Below are 26,474 nucleotides of genomic sequence, written 5' to 3' on the forward strand. Positions count from 1 at the left end.
CTCCAAAACATCAAAATGATTTTTGGAGATGCAATTATTTGGATGATGCCAAAACAGCAAACAGCAGTGTCTGCCTGCTCTTTACTATTTCTAGTTTTTGAAACAGTACCTTTTAAAATAACTTCTTCCATCCTGTCATAGCCATTTTGTAGGATATTTTCAAAGATCAGCAAAGCTTCCTCATCATCTCTCTTGAAGTTCCCAAAAGCCTGCACTGAACATAACTTTCTCTCTTCACACTGACAGTAAACTGTCAGGAACAGAGACTGCCTCTCCCTTCACCCACCTTCCCATTTGCTTTGTACAATACTTGGGGCAAAACCTTGGTCTTTAGCAGAGATCCTAAGCACTGTGATACTACTGAAAGGAATAAATACACTATACATTAGACTATACCAATATATCACTTGTTAATCACTGTTGTAGTCTCTTCTACATAGCAAATAGGACCTTAAGAACCGCCTAGCAACCTAAACTGAATTTGAAATGGTAAGAGAATTCAGTACTGTGTTTGGAAATACACCATCTCTCTGCTAAGATACTCCTACCTTTCCAAGAAGTTAGGACTGTTCTTCCGAAACAACTCTCAGCAGCAGCTTGCTGCCAATTACACTTACTGGGATTAGGAGATGTTTTAGAGACACCCACCAAGATCTCCTATATCCAAAAAGTTACTGATGACATACGGAAGTTTCCTTCGCAGTGCACAGCTATGATCTGGGAAATTGTTTCACTTTCAAGTGATAAGCAACTGCTGAATTCCTTAGAATTCATTAAATATCATCAAAATTCTGCTCTCTATATTAAAAGAAAAACAAAACCAACACCAAAAACCACATGAAAACTGCTGACAGTTACAAAACCCTCTCAAAGCAATTTAATGAAAATCATTACTTCACAATTACTTACCTTTTCAAAACTGTTACACCATAATTAAGAATTTTCTTATTTTAGACTCACATTTCTAAGACCACATAAAATAACAAGTGCTGCTCTACAAAATGCATTTAAAGAATTTAAGAATTTAAATTGCTTAAATATTAAGGCAGGCTATAATCCACTGGTTACAAAAATCAGCCCCCTAACTGACACATTCAAGCAATTTTTATGCGCCTTTGCACTTTCATAGAAGAGAAACAGCCACCCTCCCATTTGAATGAATCTAGATCACAAAGGCATTTCCTCTTTTCCCCTTCACAGTAACAAATGCCCCAAAGACTACAGACAGGTTTCCCATCACCACAGGGCTACCAAGGGCAAAAAGCAAACTTAATGAGGCCAAACGGAGGCCTTCTTTTGCAGAAATGTTAATCTCACTTTTAAGAGAAAGGGAGGTAAAGAGAATCCCATAAAATCTGTACAAAATCACTTGTATAAAAACATTTACAGCATTTCTTTTGTCCAAGGTTACCATGAAGGGCTTTAATTCAGAAGAGCTAGTGGGAATACTTTCCCTCTTGTTAAAATATATTAATTAGTGTAATATATACAGTTGTCTCCTTTGAAAAGCAAACCAAATCAGAGAGAAACCCATGAGAGGAACAGCAGGGTCCTGCAAGTACCCACCCCCAATCTCAGATTTACTCCTCTGAGGATGGAGTCCCAGAAGCTGCCTCTGAAGCTTCATCTCTTTTCATCTTTAAAACCTTCATTTACAGGCATAAATAACAATGGCATAATCATTAAAAACAGCAAAGAACCAAACCAAACTTGAGCAAGAATTGCTATCATTCTTATCAGTCTCTCAAAGCAGAAAAGCCAGCCTACAAACTGGCATCTAGCTTTAAAATTGCACATTTTTAATGAAATCCCTAAATGTACTTCCCAGGTCTGAAACATAACAATTGCAAAGATACTGGTCTTGATGCTTCATTTCATATATGCATGTAGTGGTTATCCTGATCCCTAGAGTTCACAGCAGCAATACAAGTACAATTTCTCCTATGTGCTGGCTGATTGACAAATAGCAGCTTTTAGCAGTCAGAAAACACCTCTAGAGTGCGAATTTCAGGTGAAAGTTTTTTAAAGTGTAATTTTGGATACGAGTTTAGATGCTAAACTGTAAGTGCCCACCACAAAAGACATCACCTCTACCTGAAACTCACTCCAAAAATAAAATTATTGGAGGTTGCAAGTGTGCTTTGTGGAAAACTTACTGTGCGTATACAGATGTTTTCCATTTCACGTTTCTACAGATTTACACATAAGTATATCTGTATCCACTCTCTTTCTGAAGATGTGCTACTGGCTAAGAGATACAGCAGAAAATGTACAGGTGTTATTAAGAAGGAAAAAATAAAGCCTATAACCTATTTTAGAAGAAAACCCACAACACCAGACAAGATCATTTTCATTTCCACGAATACTGTTGTCATAAAGCTTGTGCAAGTCCAAATGTACCAGCCCTTTAATTAGCAGCGCCCTCTGCTACATGAGCTCGTGAGGGTTAGCACGGGTAAGAATCATTAGCCTTGTAACTCATACAACAATTCTAATGATGCCCAGGGAGAAATAGTAGCCAGTTTACTCTACTGCTGACAGGACTAGGAATAATCGTATTTTTGTCTCTTCTGTCTATTATACTTCAAGTCTTCGTACACATATGGAGCAAACAGTCAGTGAAGGCGTTAATTTACAAGTCTGTTTTTAGAGCCCAGCCACGAAAAGTCGTGTTTGTTTAATCACTGCTGCCACCTCATATATACAGAAACGATGCCAACAGCACCACGTTTTCGACTGCAAGCGTTTCTTCTTAAAAAGCACTGAAAGGACCAAGCTTGATCAAACTGCGACTCAAACTAAATAGCAGCTCTCCTTGCTGTGAGGCCCTCGGTTTTTCTGAACCTAAGGAGCATTCATCCACCACTCTGGCAGTTATCTAGCCATGCCAACTTTTTAAAGGTGCAATGCGGGGAGAAATGAGGAAAAACACAGATTCAGAGCCCATTAAATCTTGCAGGAAACTTCCCACTGAAATAAAATAATTTGTGAAGAAGGAAACAGGTAAAGGTTTGTGTGGAAAGAGAACTAAAGGAATACAGGAAGCAGACCCACTCCAGGTTCTATATATATGCAAAAAGGATGGCTTGCCCAAGCGCTCCCCTAACACATTTCCTAATGTTTTTCGGAAGTACTGAGGGTTTAGAGACGTGTATTCCACTCTAACTCCTATTGATGTATTTTATGGGTTATTTTGGAAGCAGAACTACATCTGCTGTATCAGTAATCACAATTTCAATATGCATCTCACCAAAAAAAAAAAAAAAAAAAAAAAAAAAAAAAAAAAAAAAAAAACACTAAAAAAAACACCAACACTTTATTCAACTTTATTAAAATTAACTTGCTGTCATACCTCCTGTGGCATGTTTGCTTTTCTAACTTAACAGTCTAACAAGTAAGCACTTACTAGAGCCATACTTGCTTGACTTGCGTGTAAAAATATCACTGAAGAAACATGGAGCCCCACTGAAACCAAAGTAAAAATTCTTATCCCAAAAAATCCCACACACAGGCCAAATAGAAAGAAACCAAACACAGGCAAGCAGGTCTATAAAACTTCAATTTCAATGCTATTAAAACACATATATGCCCAAAAAACACTCCCCTCTTCCCCACACTGAGTTAGCAGCAGAGCTTCTTTTTTTATCTTGGCAATTTAGAAAGTTATCCCTCAACTTTAAAAGCTATTAATTTCTTGAAGTAAAATCATCTGACTGAAATGTTTCAATATTACAATTCTATGCAACAGAAGAGAACTGGAAATGAGAGTGCTGCCAATCTCTCGCCTCCTTGGAACCTTTCTCTCATAGACAAGCAGTACTTGGCACCAGCTTTTAAGTTTTCTTTCTTCCTTCTGAATGTGTGTGGGGGAAATATACTTTTCTGGTATCACCCACATCTACAGGCAGCCTATCTCTTAAATTGAATTCAAGTGTAAAGACGGCAGTGAACAAATCCTGGGGTTCTAAAAAGCAGTATCTATGAAAAAGAACCAATGAAGCAATCCTATCTACCACAAACAATGAAACTATATTTAATTTATAGGGCGTTTAAGATCTGAGCAACTGAGAAGCAACACTGGAAGTAATTTCCAAAGATCAACTAGACTGTTACCACAAAGTAAAGGCAAAAGTTATTGATACCACTCTTGACAGATACTTACAAGTCTGCTCTTGAAGACATCTTGTAATAGAGATGCTGTACCCATCAAATAAAATCAGTTCCAGTGCTTACAGTGGAACTGACTTCAGCAGAGAGAACAAGAAATAATCACACCACCCAGTTTTCCTTCTTTTTAGTTCTTTTTTAAGTCTTTGAAACCTTACTCCTCCCCTCACTTGTACACTTGCATCCATTCTAATCTAAACCACTCCAGAAGTGGTTTCTAAATCCTCTCTATCTACAGGCTTTCTTCTCATGGCTGTGGTAGCTGTGCTTGGACCCTTTTCATTGGAGCCGTGTTTGCCATTTAAATGCTCCCAGAATGGGACAAAATTCTGCAAAGGATACATTACAGAGAGAAGGAACCATTTCATACAGATAGCCTGTTTTGATATAGAAGCATGCTGCCATTTTTCAGAACAGCAGAACACAACTTACACTTGGAATTGACTACAAACCCCAGAAATTTGCATGTGACAACTGGAGATTTAAGTGCTAATCTAAATTCTTGAACCCAAAAAGGAAAAAAAGGGCTATAAGCATATATGCATGGACAGGAGTGTGCCAGTATATTTGTATGGCTGCACAGGCAAATAAGTAGCTAAGCACCTAACACCTCATATATATGTAATACCTACCCTATTAACACATCCAGCCAACAGCAATATACATCTCTTTGGGGAACTTGCACCTTCATCCTAGAAATTGCAGCCCAACCATTATTTTAATGTAAAACAAGAAAGTAACTTAGAAATGTCTCACTTTATTAACCAAGTCTTTCTTTCCTGCCTTACATATCCTAACATCTCAACAGCCATCCCTACACACAAAGAATACCCCTAGAAACCAAATAAACAGCAAAAGTGCAAATGGCTTGTTCTGCCTCCTGGTGCATCAGAAGAACTACCTCAAAAGTTTTATTACTGAAAGTGATTCCTGGTGGGAGGCAGGGAGAAGGGAACTACATTGAATACAGCTTTGTTTTCCACTGGTTAGCGTAAGTTGCAACACTGCCAAGTAGAGAGAAAAAAACTGGTCTCTCACCAGCAAACAAAACACATGTATGGAAGACAAAGAATTCACTTTCTCTACGTCGCTTTTTTTCCATATATCTTAACTACAGTGGCTTATGCAAATATATTTTCTAACTCAAAATTAAGGTCAGTCAAACAAGCAGTGGCACAGAACCTGCAGTACCACAGGTCTATCAGGAAGAACAAAGCACGGAACTATTTTAAGTTGTTAAATGCAGTAGTACTATAAGGAGTTTAGACTAAGTGCAGTGTACTGTAAATCCATCCCAGTAACAACCCAGTGTGCCCTGTGCAAGGCAGATTTGTAACCCCTGAAAATTCAGTATTTCAGTATGGGTAGTACTCCAACACCAACCACTAAATCCACAATGCCTTAACACTGTATTCATCAGCCCAACAACAAAAGCAAAAGACACCAACAAATTTTTTTCAATGACTGCAGTATATTCCAAGAACCCTGTAAATTACTTCACCATATGAAGTACTGAAACTTTATCAAGTTCTCGTTCAAGTAAATTAAAATATTTCTACCAAATCAAGTAATAAGAGATCAAGTCTCCAGAGAAAACTTGCTTTTGATTCCATAATAATGGAAATAAAGATAAAATTTCACAAAGTTAGCTGCAAGGAACTGTTTTTCCTTGTAATTTAAGAGGACACACTTGGGTAAGAAGGTCAATAACTCCTGTAAAAAGGCTAGAAGAAAACAGTAATAAAACTCTGAGCACTCTATGCCTCCACTCCCTTGATATCCTGTAAGACCACAAGCATCTAGGGATGCTGTACAGCACTGGGGGATGCTTTTTTGCCTATAGCAAATCTCCTGTTTCGCTCAGCCATTTATCAAACTTATAATGAAAAGCTTTCTAGTAAAAATAGGGGCTTTTTTGGTTTTGGTTTGTTTAAGCTTTTCTTAAAGTTTCATGTCAAGAGAGGTATTTGCTCACAGACAAATTTTCTGTGGCTTTTAATCACCTTTCTTGGCAAGTAAGGTTCTGAGACTTTTCAAGTTCCAAACTTTTTATGAGTTCTGTAACTTCCAAAGGTATAAGAATTTTCCTAGTTGTTCTTCTGTTTAAAAAAATTTCCACTGATAGTCTGTTCAGTGATATTTTTTAAGAAAACATTTGGTTTATCTATAATGTACTCATATAAAATACTCATAATACATAATCATATATCCTTACTCAAATTCTAAGCTTTTTAAAAATAATCACTGAAAAATACACTAAATATGAGTACAGGTTAGAAAGAGATTTTATCTATAAACACTTTTAAGTACAATCCTTGCGAAAACCTTTTTAATAATTATTTTCATTAAATGCGTTCAGCTGTTGAAAACCAAGCAAACCAGTAAGATTTGCGTTTACTCTTACCCCTGATGCACATATTGAATGGACAAATAGAAGTGATATTAATGTGTTACTAGTAAAAAAATATTGTTATTGACCCAAATAACAGGTGTTCTACTTGTGCTAAAGAAAAAAATTCATACTACCTTGTATGTATGTCAGCATAAAATGCTACTGACTTCCACCTCATTTTTTTGAAACTGGTCTCAACTGACAGTAGAGTAAGTTAAACAATTCCTTCTCCCCATATTTAAACCAAGAAGCATTTTTAGACTCTGGAAAGACCAATGTCATAAGATTATATTTTGTACACAACTGAAAAGTAATTGAAAGGTAAAATGTAGCAAATGTAATGAATGCAAATAAATTTGAGCTGCCTGCTGCTGGTCAGTCCATCAGTAGTTGTGTTTCGCAGCATGTTTAGGAAAATTAATTCATGTCCCTTCTTTGCTAATCAAAGAGCATGTAATTAACTTCCTCTGTGGAGAAAAAAAAAAAAAAAAAAAAAAAAAAAAAAAAAAAAAAAAAAAAAAGTCATTTTATTCTGCTCAATCATTTGACAGCGCAATTTAAAAAAAATTGCATTTTACCAAAACACAAACATCTGGGATTTGGAACAACTAGTTCTAGCCTTCCTTCAGTTTGCATTTCAAAAAGAAAATGGGGCCCAGTTATTTAGAAGGTATGTATTTATACATCATTCTTTGTGAAATTGTTGTTTTATTAAGAATCCTATTTCACTTCACAAAAGAGCAGTCATTCTCTCAACAAAGCAGCTGAAAGTAAAGCAGCAACAAGTAAATGTCCCCCTTGCTGTGCCCATGGAAAGTGTATGCTCCCATCACGAAGCAGCCCTGCAAACCTCACTCAGTGTGGACACAAGGGCTGCTCTATAATCTGCTATATCATCGTGTATAATCTGCCTGATCTCAACAGGTGGAGAAAACCTGTAGCTTTGCTACAGCACTCCTAGCTTTGCTGGGTGGAATATCTGGTTCTTTACAGTTGGTAGCTGTCATTTGTTATAGCTCCCCCGACACAAGACAAGAGGAAAAAAACTAGGCATGTAACTAAATTTTCATTTGGCCTAATCTTTCCAAATCCTAAATTGCGACTGTTTTGTAGTACACACTGAGAGAAAAGGAGACCGATACAGCTAAGGCTGGAAATATTTTGGAAATGCATCATTCATGAAAGGGGCTCCATGAACGTCTCCTCACAGGTCACTACAGATTCCTTGCAGACTTCAAACTGACAGCTCAGCATCACCAAAGTTCTGCTTGAGCCACTTTTACTCAGCAATTTCACAGGGTTTAGACTGAGCTGACAAATCACAGACTAACAAAAAGATTAGTGTGTCTGAACACAGAGGTGTGAGTATCCTCTTGTGCCATCTTTTTCAGGTCCCCAAGCAATCTCTCTTTTTGACTGCCTTCGATGGCCCTTAAACCATGTTGCTGAAGATGCCTATTTGAGGGGATAGCTGTCCTCACTTGAAAGACAGTGCTCTTTAGAACCTGCAGGAATTCTATGAAAGGGTCAGAAAAATCTTGGCTAAATTAGTCCCTATGTAAGTGCTATTATTAGTAACTCCCTAAGTTAAACAATTATAGTTCATCTCAAAGCATGATTATTAGCAACGTAATAGTATCATACCCACCCCTCTTTTTATGTCAAGTCTCACATTTTACAAGACAAACACAGAAGATGAAGCATATTCAATGAATGCAAATTAGTATGAACTGCCTGCTGCTGGTCAGTACATCAACAGTTCAATGTATTTTGCAGCGTTCTTAGGAAAATGACTCATGTCAACACATGGTCACAAGGTTACTAAGACAAGCACATAAACTACATGTCTGGGAAAGAAAAAACTGGGAGTACAATTAAATTTTGCTTCTAGCAAAAGAGCAATCCATAGGAGGCATCAGAGCTCAAGCCATAGTTGCTGTCCTTTCTGCTCTGCACAAAGCAGGAAACGAGAGAGAAAGCACTCACACAGCTACATGACCAAGCAAGGAGGGATGATAACAGCTTTTGAAGTTATTCAAGTCCATCTGTGTGCCTTTAGGACCTCAACATTAACTTCTACTACAGATCATTGGTCTTGACAATCTAACATGTTTCAACAGAAATAACATGGAGTGTGATAGTTCCTATGGGTTTCAAGGAACACCACAGAGGAAGCCAGCACATGCACGGTTTCATGCTTCTGCCTGTGTAGCGCTGCTGCCAGACCAGAAGAGAGTGATGCAGAACTGGAGTCACAATCACTGCCTTGCTTAGAGAATACCTTACAGCTAGTTCCCACTAGCCTTCACCTTCCTGTAAATCCCTTGTCAGCACCCCACAGCATGTTAGCACCTTCTGTCAGGAAAACATCCAGGCTATGCACTCTCTCTGCTCACCACTTTCCAGAAGCTGAGGAGATGCTATGACTACTTGACTACATAGATCATGTAGGAGACACCTCATAAATAAGGGACACTTGCCCACCTTGTGCCACTGTTTAAGTCCCCAGGTGATCTATCCCTAAAGGCACTAAATTTGGACATCTTAGATGAGTACACATCTTAGATGTGCTTCAGACATGACACCCCACAGACACATCCCTTTTTTTATTCCTTCTTGACAGGGCCTGCATTTGCTAAGTTCTGAGGAGCCCTCTCAGCAGATTACACTTCATCATATCCTGCTGTCATCTGCTGCTCAGACTGAGTGAGCAGTAAGCACTGAGATAACCTCTAGAACATCAAAATCCACCCTAAGCTAACCTCTTCCAGATACTGCAGAGAATAGCTGTATGGAAAAACATTAGAAGATTTTTTTCACTGTTTTTCCTCTTCGGACTGTGTCGGTCCTTAACCCTTCTTCATTATCTCTATAAACAAAGCAGGCACTTCGCTACCATGATGCATTCCTCCTCGCTTATCACAGTCCTTGATAACTGGATTTTCTTCCAAGTATGGGTGTTTCTTTAACAGCAGACTGAGGTATTCTCAACTCTACTACCACACTACTGAAGCACACTGAAGATAACCTCAACAGCTTGGCTGAGCAGGGATCTTTTACCAGAAGAAAAGTCCACAGACATTGGAACCAGGCACAAGCAACACGGGAAGACTACAGAGATGTTGCTCACCACTCTAGGGATACATGCAAACTGTGGGAGAGGATGGAGAGCAGCCCTGCAGAAAAAGATCAGAGACCGAGTTGACAGCAATTAGAATACAAGTCAACCATGAGACCTGGCAGCCAAAAGGGCCAACAGCAACCTGGGGTGCATCGGGCACAGCATCACCAGCCAGCTGAAGGAGACAGCTGCCTCACTAACACTGCACTGCTGTGGCCTCACCTCACCTGTGTGCAGCTTGGGCCACCTCAACAGAAGGACATCCGACTATCTGAGTGCCCGCAGGACACTGACAGAACAGTGAAAGATCTCAAAGGTAAGCTTTAAAAGGAGCTGCTGACATCACTTATAGATTGTTCAGCTCAAAAAAAGGGAACATTCATGTCAAGCAAATAATGACTTTTCAAGCATAGCATCAGCAGAGTGGAGAAGGGAGACCTAGTACACTGAGTTAAAAGAACAGACTGCCTTGAACAGAGGTCACCTCTTGTCCAAGTACGAAAATCAATTTGAGTAGAAACACACATGCATATGCAAACTTCAGTCATGTTGGCAAGGAAACTAAAATGAAGGTCTGGCTGCATATAAGGGCCTTTCTTTCCTATCCCTCAGAACTGATGTTCTGAACACCTCTATACAATTTTTAGTACGCTTTAAACAACAAAAAATCCTCAGAACAACACTCATTGGTCTGTGAGCTATGCACCAAGATGCGAGAATACGTAACTTCTCCATAAAGATAAGTAAATTTAATAATTTTTACTGTTCAGATTGTCCCCAAGTGCAGCCAGAACTCTTCCAGTATTCCTAGAAATAGATACAGACATAATGTTCTGGCTTAGAGACTGAAAAGACTAAACAATAAACTGAAAGGCAAATTAATAAAAAAAGCAGTATTTGTATCATGGAAAAGAACTATATATCAAAGCTAAAGTAGATGATAACGGCTGCATAGATAAACAGGCATTCCCAAAGATACAAAGGGGAAAAAAAAATAAAAATTAAAAAAAAAAACATTGGGGCCACACTTTGCTCTCAGATTCCAGAGTAACTACTGATTTCAGTTAAAATCTCTGGGATTATTAATGTGCCTGAAGTAACGTACATCCTCATATCAGGCCTGATTACTGTCAGAATTCTAGATAAAAGCGTCTTTTCACCTACCTTCAGCTAAAAGTAAAATAGTGTTTGGATATCAGAAATTGTGGTAGCAGGAGTGGCTACTTCTATGCATAGGTGATCTGAGCTGACATTGCCCACCTGTTCAATTAAAAAGAATCTTCAGGACAGGTTGTTTTTAAAACAAACTCTAAAAAAGTTCTCAGAAGGTTTTTACAAGTTTATGTTTTTATAATTATGTTCACTTGATGACTCCAGCTGATTATGTCCTGTAGTGTAGATCAAAACGGAGCAGAGAACTGATTAAAAAAATTAGAAAGCAGAGGCAAAGAACGCATTGGAGACAAACCCCTGCTCCTCTAGACAGTAACTTTATTCTAAATTATGAATGCTTTGTCAATTGCACACTTTTGTTAACGTATTTGCATCCATCATATTTTACAGATGCAAGAACTCTCAAATTTGAAGACTTTTATCCCACCCTAACAGTCCTGTACAGGAATACAGTCACAATACAGAACTGCTACTTAGTTGTCCCTGCTCTAATTCACTAAGCACAATATTTCCTCTAAGGTGCATTCCTTTAAACCCACTGTGAGAGAGCTTTTTTTCCAGAGTGTTCCACTTGCTCTACTACACATTGAAAACAGATTAATTACTTACTATCCTAAAGTGGACTTTAATTGTTTGAAATACATCAAAATACCACCTGATAGCAGCAAAGTAATTTTAAGGGATTAAAAAAAAAAGTGAGGATTTCAGTCTTGCTCTATTTCTCTCTTATTGTTGGTGATTCAGTTTTCAAGGCTCGCACTTCTTTTTAACTGGCCACCGTAATGACTTATGTGCAGCCTCTTAATTGAATGTGATTAAAAACAAAGTCCTCCTACTACACATTAGGACATGGCTCAGCCTGGAATTCTAACTAAGGAATTATGAAAAGCTGTCCTAAAGTGAAATCCACAACAGTCGGACTAAAACACTGATCTCTCAAGATTACTCTCCCTACATTAAAGAAATACAGTGCATTTACATGCTTGCTGCATTGGAAAAACACTTCATCTTCACACAGAGAAACCTTTCCAGCCTTCTACAAACATGGCCATCATCGTTACAAAGACACCAACTCTAAGTAAGTATTGACAATGGCTGTCTTAAGCACTGGTTCATTCAAAACCGATGCCGTACCACTGCATTTTTCAGTCTCTCTGATTCATCAGTATTCTATGTGCCTGCCCATGGGAAACGTATTCAAGATAATCCTTACTGAACAGAGATGTCTCCATAAACACACATAGATAGCTACAGCAAACATCACAATCCATTTCTGTGATAGCACTGCATTTTTAAGTGCCAACTAAAGCCATTACCTGAGCTGTGTATTATTAGCTGACACAAACAACTGTTGAGCATCCACCAGGACAGAGAACAAATAAAAGCTGAGTTCAAGCTCACCACTGCCGTAAGGACCATCTTAACAATGACCCCACTTTGGTCTGCACTTGAGTCTGTGTGCACAGATTACATTTCCTGGTACAACGACCAAATTAGGAGTCAGAAAGTATTGTTACTGAGAAGACTACCCTGTCTGAAAGGTGAAGGATATGAAATAAATAGCACATTAATCACCTCTATGTCAAGCTGAAGTGATAGCTCTCAACATTTCTCCCTTCATCTGGCAGTAACCAGTAGAACAGCAGTGGCACTGAAAACATCTAAGGAGCATTTAATAAAAAGCACCACAGAGTTGACAGTACAGAAATTCTCCAGTCAACAACTAACAGTATTTGTTACAGTGATGCCACTTGGATCATCTGGATCTAAGTTCTGTGACTGGAGAAGAAAATATTAATACACAGGCTGAGGAGTTTATCCTTTTAATCCCCTGTGGCCACACCCCTACACTCAGGTATCAAGGCTTCCTCTAAGATCAAGGGAATCGGAACAGGAGCTTACTGAAAGACTAAGGACACAGGGTGGGGAGGAAGAGAAGAAATGCCTTCAAGCAGCTGGTTCTCATATTCTTAAGAGATTATCAGAGGTCCCAGCTGAAGGAAATACCTCCTCAACTTAAGATGTATACACATTGACTTTCAGCACTACAATCCTCCGAGAGGAGCCTGCCACTATCCAGCTGAGGCACTGATACATCAGAAACTCCACATCACCTCCTAGCAACACAGCTAGTCCTGCCAGCACAAGCAAGACCTTTGTAGCCAGCTATGACCTTAACCATAAATATCTTTCTTGAGAGTTCAGTTAGTGTCCTTCAAGTTACAAGATGCTGCTCTGCTTTCAGATACACAAATCTGTAACTGCTGCAATGGCAGCCATACCTCTGATAAGGTATTTTGGTGTCCAATTTTCAATACAATTTCCTGTTTTCAAAATTTCTTCTGTGTTCCTCAGTCACAGGCCCCACTCCTCCTCACACCCAATTTTATACAGATTTTTAAAACAGCAGTTTTCCAGCATAATCTTAAGCACAGTGCTGAGAAAGAAACTATGCTTATTGAAGAAACCTAATTCAGAAGCTAAATCTTTAGCATACACTTGTGGTATGATTTTTTTTCTGTGCTTTTATATTCAGAGAAGTAGTACTGAAAATACTCAAATGGGAGGAAAATAAATGGGGGGAGGGGGGGTGTTCTTAAGGTGGCATAAACTGAAAATGGTGGATCAGCAAAGGTCTTAAAACTAGTTTTAAGTCTTACTTTCTACAGTCTTTCTTGTATTATATTTACTTTTTGATTTATTTATTTTTAAAGTAAAGCTTTTACTTTACAGCCCCTTACTCCTAAGAGTACTAAAACTATTTAAAAGGGTAGGAAGTGCCAAGTTCATGAACAAAACAACCAACCAAGAAAGGGAGACACGAAAAACATTTTGCTGTCACAAATCCTTGCTGATCAGAGGAAGCACACCCCATTGAAGCTGTACCTGTTACGAGCCTGTTACTTCAGTCAGCAGAAAGCAGTGAATCAGCCACCTGGTTTTATGCAGATTTTCCTTGCTAAGGTGAGCTGTGTTGTACACTGTGGCACTGTGACTTGGCAGGCAGCCCACTGTGTGTCCAGGATAGGGCACAGTGTGACAGACTACCAAAACCATCATACTACTAAATATATACACTGATATACAGTCCCGTGTACTGCATTAAGAAGAGGACCAAGGTTCAAAGAGAAAGATTATTTGACACCCTTCTCCTCAATACTTCCTCAGCTGAACTCACAGAAGAGCCACAAAAGCTGAGGGAGAGATGCATTGAGTTCATCATTATTCCATATAGAGTCTTCTTTACAGCCTTCCCAAGAACCTGTTAACCTGCGATCCACTCTCCTCTGTAATCCCAACCAAAATACATTAGCAAACAACAATGGAAAAAATTTGCAAGTCATGTGCCCAAAACCCCAAATTTTAATTCCTAAGCACCTAATATAATACTTAAATCATAAAAAAAATCTTCTAATATACTTGCCTGATATATTAATTACAAGATTATATTCACACATTACCAAACTAAAACAATTCTAATAATTCTAATGCCCAGCTAATGTAAACTGAACTATAGGCACTGATTTTAACAGAACTTCATCTGTGACCTCATGAAATAAAATCTATACTTCTTTATCTATCTTCTTAACCTGTATTTCTTCATATTTGTCAACTGCCCAGCCAATTTCAAAGACCATTCAGGGTAAAACACTATTGCTTAAAATCTGCATTGCTTCTTGGTTGAGCATGTCTAACCAGAAGTCACTGAAATAAAAAGTAATATCCCAGTGTTATCACCTCTGTTATGACACTTTCTTTCTTCATTCCATCGATTGTTTCTTTGCCTTAAAGATGGCTGTCTTCCTATCTTTGGTAATTACAAGAACATATATTTCTATCTAGCAAAAAAATTCAGACAGCTGTGTAGTAACTTCATAATTCTTCAAAAAGTTTAAAAAGCATTATCATCAAAGCTTTCCCAGCACAAGAAGAAACAGCTACATACAAACATGCATGCAAAACTCACAACTACATGTAAATGCCTCCTTCTATAAACACACATCTACACATATAAACAAGAAACAATTTTAGTGCAACTCCAATCCCGTTTAAAAAAAAAAAAAAAGAACAGGGGAGGAGCAGACAAAGTAAGTTTTATAGTGTACATCACAGACAAGAGTGTCTTCTAACATTTTGATGGCTGTTTAAAGGAAAGCACAATGATCAGGTTTTCTTCATCAACATGACAGGTGAAACAAGTGGTTTGCTTCACAAACAAGGCAGTTGTAGTCTGCCTCCTAAAAACTAGGTAAGCTATGGAAATATTTCAATAGATAATTTTAGCTTAGGCACACCTATGCACTAGCAATTTTTTGCACTACATGTTCACCTATTTACAGAGCAGCACTTACTTTTAGCTAAGGAGACTATTTACATGAGGCTGCAGCACTTAATCACCAAATTAAGGCAGATCAAACAACTTGTTGAGCCATGAATGACTACCCACTTGAGTTGTGAACCACCTGGAAGGAAACACTTGGCAATGATGGCCCAGATACGTTTCCTTCAGAAGCCAGTCGCATGCATCAGACAATCTCTTGGAGCATCAATCTGACCAGCACTTCTAAAGTTGCTCAAGTCTACAAGGGCAAAAAAGAGCAGTATTTACATGAAAGGTTTATAAAAAACTTGCACTTTCAAGCTGGACATTCTGTTCTGGAAATTTGTCCTGACATTTATTTTGATTACGCTCCCACAAACAGCTGGTTCTGCTTAACTTAATCTCATTAAAAGTCCCAAGCAGATGAATTTAAGCAGGCCCTGTTCTACTGTAAGTCTAACCTGTAAAAACATGAGAGTCCACAAGTTTCCAAACAACGACCCTTCAGCATCGTTTTCACTGGTGTGTGTTTACCTTCTAACGGCAAGCTGCAGCTTTAGTTGTATTGAGTGAAGTGTTTCTCTCAGCCTATGTTATTCAATGCCTTCTTACTCCTTATTTGTAGTTTTAAGTAAGCAGACAGATTTCCCTTTTTTGTGGCTGACTTAGGAAATCAACTGAAATGATGAAGTGGAAAGGTGCTCTGCATCAACCAGCCTTCCCTGAAGAGACTAGTTAGCAACATGGGTCAAGTCTTTCATTGCAGCAGCCCTCTTATTAGAGAGTAGAAATGAGCAGAGGCACAGACTTCTTGTTAAACACAGCATAAAAGGGTCCTGATTTATTCCTCTTCACAGCTTAGCCATCTTAACTCCAACTGACTCTGGCTGCAGCAAGCTCCTACTGTAGGTTTCCCTTGAAGCCTCTGACTGCTCGTTATTTCCTGCTAAACTATAACTGCAATGTATTGATTTGCAGACTCTGAATTAAGGCTAACCTCCTCTTTTATCTCACTCATCCTCACTGGATATAGCTGTTACTCATCAGGCTGAGGCTGTACTGGGTAGTTAATACAGCTATTACTTATCAGGGGTGAGGTCACCGGTATTGCCTTCCCCTACAGTCTGTGTGCATTGAAGTGTGATGGATGATTTCACAGGGTTGCCAACTCAAACGAATTAGTTACATTATTCTATCTGGTAACCTAAAAGGCCCTAAAAAAACAGCTTCTGTCAGTCATGCTCTTTTCAGATTTAGCTGATTTTTTTTTACTGCGCTAAGTATAGACAAAATAGGCAGGTAAGCTCCATCCAGTAAATTTAGAAGGGAGTGAAAAAGATGAGCGCTATAATGCAGGTTTATCAGGGCAGTTCTGGCAGTACATTTCCAAGAACCCACTAACCTTTAAGGAAAGGGATGGGACCTAAGTATAGCTAAACAGAACTCAGTTAAATAAGCTTTAGAGACCCTTTAAAGAAACAGATGCATTTATTTCCCAATTTAAGAAAGACAACTAGAGAAACCAAAACCCAGACTCTACAAGCACTATACCAGAAGTGTGCTTAACAGCCACTTCTCCCACTGCAACACTCACAGTACTTGAAGTGCTCTGACACTTCAGCAGTTTGAGATAGACCAGCACCACAAATAAGGAAGTATAAGAACATATGTAATATTATCCTCATATATTATAAGAACAGTTCGTCCAGATAATCAAGCCTTCCTTCTAACATGCCTTGTTTGACGTAACTGCACAAACTTGAAATTATTCAACTCAAGAAACAGAAAACCCTTTTGTTAGTAACACTTTTGCAGTCAAGTCAACCTTTGCTGCAGCACCGCTGAGATCAATAATATTACAAAAGAGAGAAATCTGGTGCAGTCTGCTGTCAATCAGTTCTCTTCTGAGCCACATTATGTTTCATTCATCATGCTGCACACCCTACTTCCTTGCCCAGAGGGAAGGGAATTAAAAGGTCATCCCTTAGCCAATAAAATATATATTTAGCTATTTTGTGGGGAGGAAACAGTATCTTTAAGCAGTCATCCAAAGAAGACAGACTACCCAGAAGGCTGTATACTGCTGCACATCAATAAACATCTTGATCTAGGAACTGAAATGAAAAATATCAAACCACTGAAGGTATGAAAGGAGGACTCAGAGACCTGTCAGAAAAATTACAAAATTAGAGCTGAGCACTGCATTCAGCAAATAGATGATACAGAGATGGCAGAAATAAGTAGTGCTGGGAGCTAGGTTCAGATAGCACATTCTGAAATTTTCAGTAACAGTAAAAAAAAAAAAAAAAAAAAGATATCACTTTGGATACTTTCTATATCTATCTGTATTTTCTCTTAGGTCTCACTACCAGTAAACACGTAAGTCAGCTCCTCTCTTCTTTCTTTACCTCTTCAGTATTTCCAGGACTGCTGCACTGGAAGCATAGTAATAAATAAATTTAAAAAGAGTGATATCCTGCTGATAACTATTTCACGTTTCTTTTAATCCCAAAAATTGCTTGCTCCTCCATTCTTTCAGCCTCACTAATTGAAATGCTCCAGGGAACAGTCCTTGTGGAAATAAGAAAGAGCACCTAAATTGTACTTGGATTGCATGTCAAAACAAACATTAGATGCTTAAGACAACAAGAACAGCACAGGGATTCTAAAAAAATACACTGATTTTTGCCATCCATCTGCTATCAAAATACATATAGCAGATTCATCAACTCACTGAAGAACTGTAGCTGTAGTATACAGTTTTTGCACTAGAACTACTGTAACTGACCAAGAAAATGACCAACTGGTATTCTATATTCCCTTAAAAAACCAAACAAACAACAACAACAAACCCTTGGCTTGAGGCATTTCATCCTGAATGAACAGGTTTATATGCACGCAACTATACTGAAACAAACCTGATGGCAGCAAATTGCATAGTGAAATTGGAGGTACTTCAAATGCCAAACCATAAAGATTTCTAGGACTGGAACAGAGAATCAAGATGACATGACTACAAAAACAGCACAAAATAGCTGGCTAAGCAAGAATGATCAGTGTGTCTGTGCCTGGAAAGGGTTTGAAGCTACAGAAAGGCAAAGAGTCTGTGAAGGCCCTGAAGTCACAAGAGGAAGAGAAATGTACATTTCCTGATGGGAAATATACAAGAGAAAGAACAAACAAAGAAACATTACCTGTGACACTGAAGAAAACCAAAATCAAATTTGCAGTCAACTTTGACAGGTATACAACACTGAAGTTCAGCTAATATTCTGGGCAGGAATATAAACCCCAAAACAAATCTCAAAACCTACAGACCCCAAAACTTTACATGCAGGTTATAGTGAACATTCATACACAGTGTGTTGTATAGCTATACAGTTAAAAGACACCTCTTACGTAACTTACACTTTGTCAACGCAGAATTAAAGAAATGTGTTCCTTTAAGGAATAAATTCACTATAAAGGTCTTCCTAAGAAGAGAAGAAGGAAAAAAAAATGTAATTGCTTCCTAAAACTGGTCCCTGGTCAAAATGGACATATAGAACTGTACACAATCACCTGCAGCCTTCCTGCTGAGAAATCTTGAAGTTTCTGTACTACTAGATTTGATTCCTACTCCTGTCAACATTATCTGACTCCAGGAACAGGTTCTGAGGACCACTTAAACAATGGCACAGAACTCCAAGTGTCAGACCTTGACCCTTAAAATACATAAACAATCCAATCACTACAACATGCAAGCATATGCCCATTTTCTTTGAAGTCTACAGGTACATTCACATGTGAATGATTTTGTGACAAGGAAAATCTGAAAGACTCTTAAAAAAACCCCACCAACTTTAAATTCTATTGAATGAGGACTATCCCTGTGCTTTCCGTATGTGTTATTCTTTCCACAACCATGTAATTCTTGGCCCTTAGTAAGAAGTACCCAGCATGGTGCTGGACTGTTCTTCATAAGAGCTAATTATGCTCCCACAGCCATTTAGAGGAAGATTTAGAAGTATGAAATAAGTACCTACACACCTACATTTTCTCTTCATTTTTAAAGTAGAAAAACACCAACTTAAAATAAAAAATGCACCTGGCAAATGAAAATTAATTTATTATGCTTAAAATTATTTTAGCCACCCAATTTGCCTCCCAGTCCTACGTGCAAAAGACCAACTACCAGCAGTGACTGCAGCACCAGCTAAAAGCATGAGATTTACGCTGGCACTCTTATTAGAGCTGAGGTAATTTAAGAGGAATGTCATCACAAATTTACTTTTCAAACTATATTACTCTGCTTTAAGAAGAGGAAGAATGCCTGCTATTGTAATTTTTAAAAATATTTACATAATCCTTGATATCTGGTTTTAGTTGCACAGAATTAAAACCGGAACTCTAACATCACCTCACATCACGTTTTTTTCATAAGAAAACAGAACATAAGAATAAGAAAAATCACATTTAGTGAAAAATAACGTTTGTAAAGAGAAATGTAATCATTCTTCACTTTAGACAAAATTCAAGGCTACTGCTGAATCAAAAGGAGGTACATGTAGACCGCTCTGCAAGCTTGTGAATCTTGCTTCCATAGGCATCTGAGACACCGAAACCCACTTCCCTTTGAATGTGCAGGTTCCTACCATACAGAAGCAAAAGGATGAAAACCTCAAGATAATCACATCTATGCCAGTTGCGTAACTTTAATCCTAAACCAGATGCCACATTCTCACCCTCCTGTCTGCAGACTGAACTTTGTTCTCTTCTGGTACAGAACAATGTAACTTACTTTTAAATAATCTTTATTCCAGTTTAAAGAGAAAGACGATGGAAACTGTTCTGGTGGCCATTCAGTAGTGACCTTTTCTCACAGCACAGAGACATTTCAAAAATCACCTCTGTACCATGAAGGCCTCCCAAAGTCACCTCTAACAGACACGTATTTTATTATTTCAGAAACACAGGAAAGAAGTGAAGAAGTAGAGCAGAACATAGAAGCAAAAACTAACCACATGGGAAAGAAGCAACGTACTCTTTGGCTTGGCAGGCAACACAAAAAACACTGATGATAACTCTTCCCATTAAACCAAATACCTTTTTGAACATAACTATTTGTAATAGCAGCATTAGGAATTAAAACAAAAGCTCATCCTGTGCAGTCAAAAAGGAATTCTAACAGAGGGAACCCAAAGCAGAATCAACATAGCTTATTTGCTCTATCCCCTCCAGCAGTCAAGAAGGGACTGTCCTCAGGTGGTGGTGCCACTCAGCCCCTGCTCTCTCAGACAAGGCTCCCAAGATGATGCCATACTGAGGGAGACACCTGTCCACTGGCAACAAGCATGAGAGCATCAACTGCAAAATGAGGCTACCACATGGCAACATCTTTCAGTCACTACAAAACCTGCTTCCAAACTGAAACAGCTACCAAGAGGTGAAAAGCTCCATATCACATTTCTAATCCCGCCTCTCTGCAACTTCTTTTTTTTTAAACTTTGTAATGGTTCGTGTAAGTTTCCCTGGTCTTTTAAAACTTGCTCCCTCAAAGATGTTCCCCAAGTTGCTTTGACTTTCATGTAGCAAGGATTTTCACAATGCGTGTGAGAAATATTCAGTTGCTCACTGTCTATTTGATAACACATACTTAAGAAAAAAGGTCAGATAAAAATTGGTATAATGTGGAGCTCTAGTGGTAGTGAAGAAGTAAAGCAGCACATAACACCAACCATGAAAAAGTAGATACTCACCTTTAGCAGAAAAACAAAAAGCAAAAATATCATAACAGATGGATTTAAACAAGGAAGAAGGAAAAGGGGAAGTAGCTTAGCATCAAATTAAATGTAATTTCAGGCTCACAGAACACATCACTGCAAACAACATGATGAGTAACTCTCATTTCTGTGCACAAACTTGCATCTTTTAATTCATTGCAGATAAGCATCAGTTTGCTTATGTTAGCCTTAAAGGATATATGTACACACACTACAGCAGGAAACCAATGTTCCTTACCAAAACTACCTGGGAGTTGAGTAATTCTGTGCACTCTTTTAAAATGGTCCTAGTCATACACACTGTCCTTCCCATGGTAGCCGTGGCAACTCCTACTCTGTTCTCAGGTGTATCATCACAAAAACAGTGTACCAGCCACTGCAGGCAGCTTTAACACTGAGATTCGGTAGTCCCTTCAGACTGATGAGTTTGGCAGGAATTGAATCCTATACTAGGAGAGCTCCTTCCTTATATACGAGTACTATCACGCATCCTGCTGGCAAGCATAATCAGCTTAAGTCCTGTTGACAGTCGATATTCCACCTGTAAAGGAGATGGTTTTTCACACAGAGTGAGATGATATGCAAAGCATCCTCTGCATCTGGAGCACCTCATCACAGAGCATGCTGGAACTTCTGTATCCCCCTGTGATACACCGGCATTATTTTCTTAACTTCTAAGATGCTAAATGAACTTGGATATACATTAGAAGAAGTTTCTAAAGCTAAAACAACATTGACAGTTATCAGACATTTAAAAAGGAGCACAAAGACCACAGAAACACTGCAGCGTGAATGTACGAACAGCTGTGCAGTATTAGAAGGGTCCATTTCTAAAGTCAGGCAATATCCCTGCTTGCACAAACACACACAGTTTTGAACCTTCAGTAGGAAAAACGTGTAATTCCTTCCTAGGGAAACTGCTTTCCACCAAGACTACAGAAAAACTAGACTGAAAAAAACTCACGTATATATTAGTGCTAACTTGCAACAGACCCTCCACCTACTGCAATCCATGTTATAAACCGTTCAATATTTTTGCTAGGGACTTTTGCTCTACTTTCCAAGTTGAGCACACAGTGCTTTGATTCAGTACTACCTCATTTAAGACAAGAATATATTTCGTCTGCTAGAGTAGATCACTACCTTCTTCAAAAGTGTTCTTGTTTGGCAACATCCAGCCTAATGGGTGGCTTTTATCAGCACTAATTCCAATCTACGGCCACAGCGAAAGCAAATCATTCTAGGCTTTACAGCTTTTCCACCCAAGGAACAGCTGCTGATTGAAGAGGTATCCCCTGGACCTGATTGAGGTGTATTTCAAAAACAGCGGGTACCAAACACCCCAGAGTTACAAGCCTCCGAGAGGAGGTTTCCAAGCAGTGTCTGTTACCTGGTGGGCAGTTGCACTCTGGAGCCGCTTCTCTCGCTACTCGTATTTTTGCCAAGTGCTCGTAGGATTTCTGGGGGCGAGAGGAGCAACATGAGGGCACTCGGCGAGGCGAGTTCGCCGCGGGCAGCGCTCCCGACCGCGGCCGCAAACTGGAACTGACCGCTCTGCCAGAGGCTGCGCAACCAGCGGTGGCGTCTCTGCTTGGACTCGGCCTGAGGGGTCCCAGTGACCTTACCCCCCACACCAGCAAAGCCAAGCCCGACACCTCGGGGTCTCTCCCACCGCCGCCCAAGCGACCCCGCTCTTTCTGCCTCGTCGACACGCTCGGCCGAGAAGCGCAGGGGCGCCGGCAAGTTACAGATGAGGAAAGCGCCCCGGGGGCGGCGTACGCAGGGCTCCCCGGCCATTCCCCATCCCGCCGCTCCAGCAGCCGGGGGCGCCCCCGGCCCGCTCCTGCCCCGGCCCCGCCGCCCCCTGGGGACGCGGGCTCACTTTCCCCGCTTCCCCCACCACCTCCCCCCGAGCAGCTCGCCCCGGCCGCCCCTCTCATGGCCCCGGCCCCCCCCCCACGCCCGCCACACGCACACCGCACGGCAGCGGCCACCCCCATCCCGCACACCTGGGCGAGAAGCCGCTCCACTTTCTCCTGCATCATCGCGTTCAGCTGCTCCAGGGAAAAGCCGGGCAGCGGCGGGAGCGGGGCGGCGGCAGAGAAGCCCCCTCGGGCGCCTTCGATGGCCGCGACCCTGGCCTGGAGGTCGCTGGTCCGCACCCCCAGGTAGACGCAGGAGGCCGCGGCCAGCGCCGAGAGGAGCGCGGCCAGCGCGGAGCCGACCGGCCCGGCCCGCCGCGGGCAGCGGTCCCCGCCGCAGCCGGGCTTCCCGAGGCCGGGCTTCCCGCTGCCGCCGGGCTTCCCGTTGCCATCCCGTCCTGCGGCTCCTCGGCTCTTCCCCAGCGTGCTCGCACACCCTTCAGCTGCGGCAGCTTTGATTTCCTTTCCTCCGCCCCCCATGGAGGCAATTAGTTTACAAACAACGATAACAAAAAATGACAGCAACGAAGTAGGAGAAAACAATTAACAAAATGGCAAAATAATGTTTTCAATGATGAAAAAAACAAAACAAAAATATATAAAAAAACACCGCGGTAAGTAGAAGCAGAGCCCGCCGGCGGCTCGCACACTTTGAAGGCGAAGCGGCGGCGCGCTCCGCAGCGCACAGCGCACCGCGCACCGCCCGGCAGCGGGTCGCGACCCACCCCGCGGCAGGCGGGGGCGACGAGCCACAAGCCGGCGGCGGGGCTGGGTGTGAGGCGAGCCCCCGCGGCTTCCAGCCGCCCTTCGGAGGGAGCAGCGTGCTCTGCGAGCGCTTTGCCACTTGTCAGAGAGGTTTTCAGGCGCGGGGCGGGAAGCGCCCCCCCTCCGCCTCCCGCTCCCCTCCCCGCCGCCGCCGGAGGACTTGTTGCTCCCGCTCCACCTGCCTGCCGGCGCCCAGCAGCCGCGCCGCGCCAGGCGGGGAAGCCCGCAGGCGGCAGGCAGCCCGCGCTGCCCCGCTGTCAGCCGCGGAGCCGCCGCCCCGCATCCCCGCCCTCATCGGCATAATTTATTCACCTAGGCGGAGGGGCGGCCTGCGGGCCGCGGGGGGCTCTCGTTGCATCATGTACGCGCGGCGGGCAGGACATCAGACTCGCAAATTAGGAGGGCGAGGGTCGCAGAGGCCTGGAGAGGGTGGTGCCGGGGAGGGGGCTGCAGGGGACGGCTGGCCGCGCCGGGGCAGCTCCGGGACACCGAGCAAATTTACGGCGGTTTATGGCTGGGCTGTCATGCCCACGGTGCGGGCATAAAGCGCAGGAGTGCTCCGTTGGCCCGTTCTTTTTTTAGAGTGCGGAGGATAAATGCGTATAACTCACCGTCGCAGGCAGGCGAGGAGAGGGCTCGCTTCCAAAGAAGCAGCCTGCGCTAACTTCCTATTGTATGAAGGTTTAATTTTAGCCGATTTTCTTTCTGCTTGTTTATTTATCAAGTTGCTTCCTCACAGTTCCATTCACACTGGGCAGTTTTCATTGTGCCTGGTTTGGGTGACTAGAAAAGGAGCATCAACCTCCAAAGAACTGCAGGTGTGGCCTGATGGGGGAAGCTCGGTGGTTTCTGGGCTTTTCCTCTGCCTCTTACCGCCCAAATGCTGCATTGACCTGCTGTAGTTTGGTTCTCACCTTGGCATTACCACAGTGCATCTCCTATAAATCACTTTTGTGTGACGTTTCTTGTGTTTGGTACACTTTTTGAACCAGAGAAACTTCTCAAAGCGGGACCAGATACTGAAAGAACACGTACTCACCCTGTTGGGCGTTTACTTATGTGAGCAATGACTACTTACAAGATGAAAAAGAGATTTGCTCAACTATGGCACTTCTCAGACAAGACCAAGAGTGTTGGTTTATACTACGAATCAAGTTTACTTTTGGAATCATATTTGTGCAGTTTTATTACCTATTGTTTCCCAAGCAGTCAAGCAGTCACAACTGCCATGAAGACATGGATCCAAAAAAGCCCTGTGGGTTTCAGTCTAATTACTTAGACTGGGAATGAAGGGTTCATAACTAGTCATTTATTCTTCATCATTTGTCTCTTCTTTCTAAACAAAAGGTTTTGTGTACTCTAGTCAGAGAGAAGAAACCACGATTACATAGCCCTAGGTGATAGTTTCTTCACAATAAACAGTTAAGGGTTGCAAGGGACAGTTTACAAACAAATTGCACCAAGCAGCACATGCCTTATGGTCAGGACTTGTGAATAACAACTGCACTTTTCAAAACGAGGATTGCTCACAGACTATCTGTCCTTAATAAGAAGTTGAAATAGTATTTGGAATTAATAAACTGAAAGCAGAAAATAAGTAATACCGACATGCTCTTATTTGGCGCACAGCATGGGCTCCCCGAGTATGGTATGAGCAGTGCCCAGGCTGCCTCAGAGTGGCTGGCAGCACTCGAGGCGCTGGAAGCCATTGGCGCCAGCTCCAGCGCTTCACATTACCCCCTGTTGATAGTAGCCAGCACCATTACTCACCCCTGCTCGTGGTGACATCCAGCAAAGTAATCCTGCAAACCCTTGGGATATGATTGTCATTTTCTGCAGGGGGTTGGTGAGGCGCCGCTGGGAGCAGGACGGCTGCCCGCGCCCTGCTGCTGCCCGCGCCCTGCTGCTGCCTCACAGCAGAGCTGCCTCTCTTGTGCTGTGCGAGTGGGTGCTGGGCCGGGGTGACATTTCCTCCTGAGATCAGCTCTTCCTATTGCAGGGAAGATGCAGATATCCTCTGGCTGCTTCAGCGCCCCACGTGGGGTGCAGACAACCACGCACCCATAGGTCAGTGTGACGTGGCTTGATGTTTTGCTTGGCCAAATAATGCACTCTTTCTGCCCGTGAGCATCTCTCTGTCCCAGCATCGTGCCATCCATTTGTTTTGGACAAGGCATATTCTAAATAGCCTGAGACAGAAAGTCCCTTGTTACACTGGATTTGCACGTACTTGCCATCATAAAGATTGCCAAATGAGACAGATTACCATGTTTCTGGGGGGCACAATCCAAAGCCATTTTCCAACCGAATAACAAATCTCATGCTAGATGTTTCTTATTCTGAAGAGGCATGATGGGAAACCTTTCTTATTTCTGTCTGGGACAAATAGAAAAATCTGCCAAACTAAAAGTCCAAACCGGGAAAGCAGAACTCTAAAATATCCAAGAAATTGTTTTCATGCTCTTTCTCACAATGGGTAGCTATACTTTTACACAATTGGGAGAAATGATAGCCCTGCCTGGTCTTACTTCTGAAATGAGACGAGGCTCGTGCTTGTGTGTACATGGGTCTGCTCAAACATATCCTCGGACAAAGGGAAACACGATGAAGAAGAGTAAAAGGAGAAAGACCAGTGTCAAATCTTCCTTCTCGCTCCAGCTTAAAGTTACGTTTTTCTTTTTGCTAAAGCTTGGTTCTGGGAAAGATATCAGCTAAAAGTTTGTTAAAATGCTTAGAAATTACTTGATAATGGCAGCGTTTGAGAACAAATTATTTCCCATAGCTTTCTTCCTAATGTGTTTTCACCTAGAAACAGATAACAGAGAGTCTTTGAAAATGCAAATTAGCAGTA

At 41.3% G+C, this 26,474-nt stretch overlaps 1 protein-coding gene across 1 annotated transcript in view; it reads right to left on the reverse strand.

Annotated features, from left to right (window-relative positions):
- Nucleotides 1-23,522, reverse strand: part of COL25A1 (collagen type XXV alpha 1 chain) — a 299,790-nt gene extending 276,268 nt beyond the window's left edge. Inside the window, exons 1-2 of the mRNA XM_058420779.1 lie at nucleotides 22,946-23,522; nucleotides 22,327-22,396 (exon numbers count right to left, since the gene is read on the reverse strand). Of these exons, the coding sequence (XP_058276762.1) occupies nucleotides 22,327-22,396; nucleotides 22,946-23,338 (463 nt within the window). The 5' untranslated portion in view covers nucleotides 23,339-23,522. The remainder of the gene's footprint in view (nucleotides 1-22,326; nucleotides 22,397-22,945) is intronic.
- Between the last annotated feature and the right edge of the window lie 2,952 nt (nucleotides 23,523-26,474).

The sequence above is a fragment of the Hirundo rustica genome, chromosome 5 (assembly GCF_015227805.2).
Source record: "Hirundo rustica isolate bHirRus1 chromosome 5, bHirRus1.pri.v3, whole genome shotgun sequence".
Classification (NCBI taxonomy): Eukaryota; Metazoa; Chordata; class Aves; order Passeriformes; family Hirundinidae; genus Hirundo; species Hirundo rustica.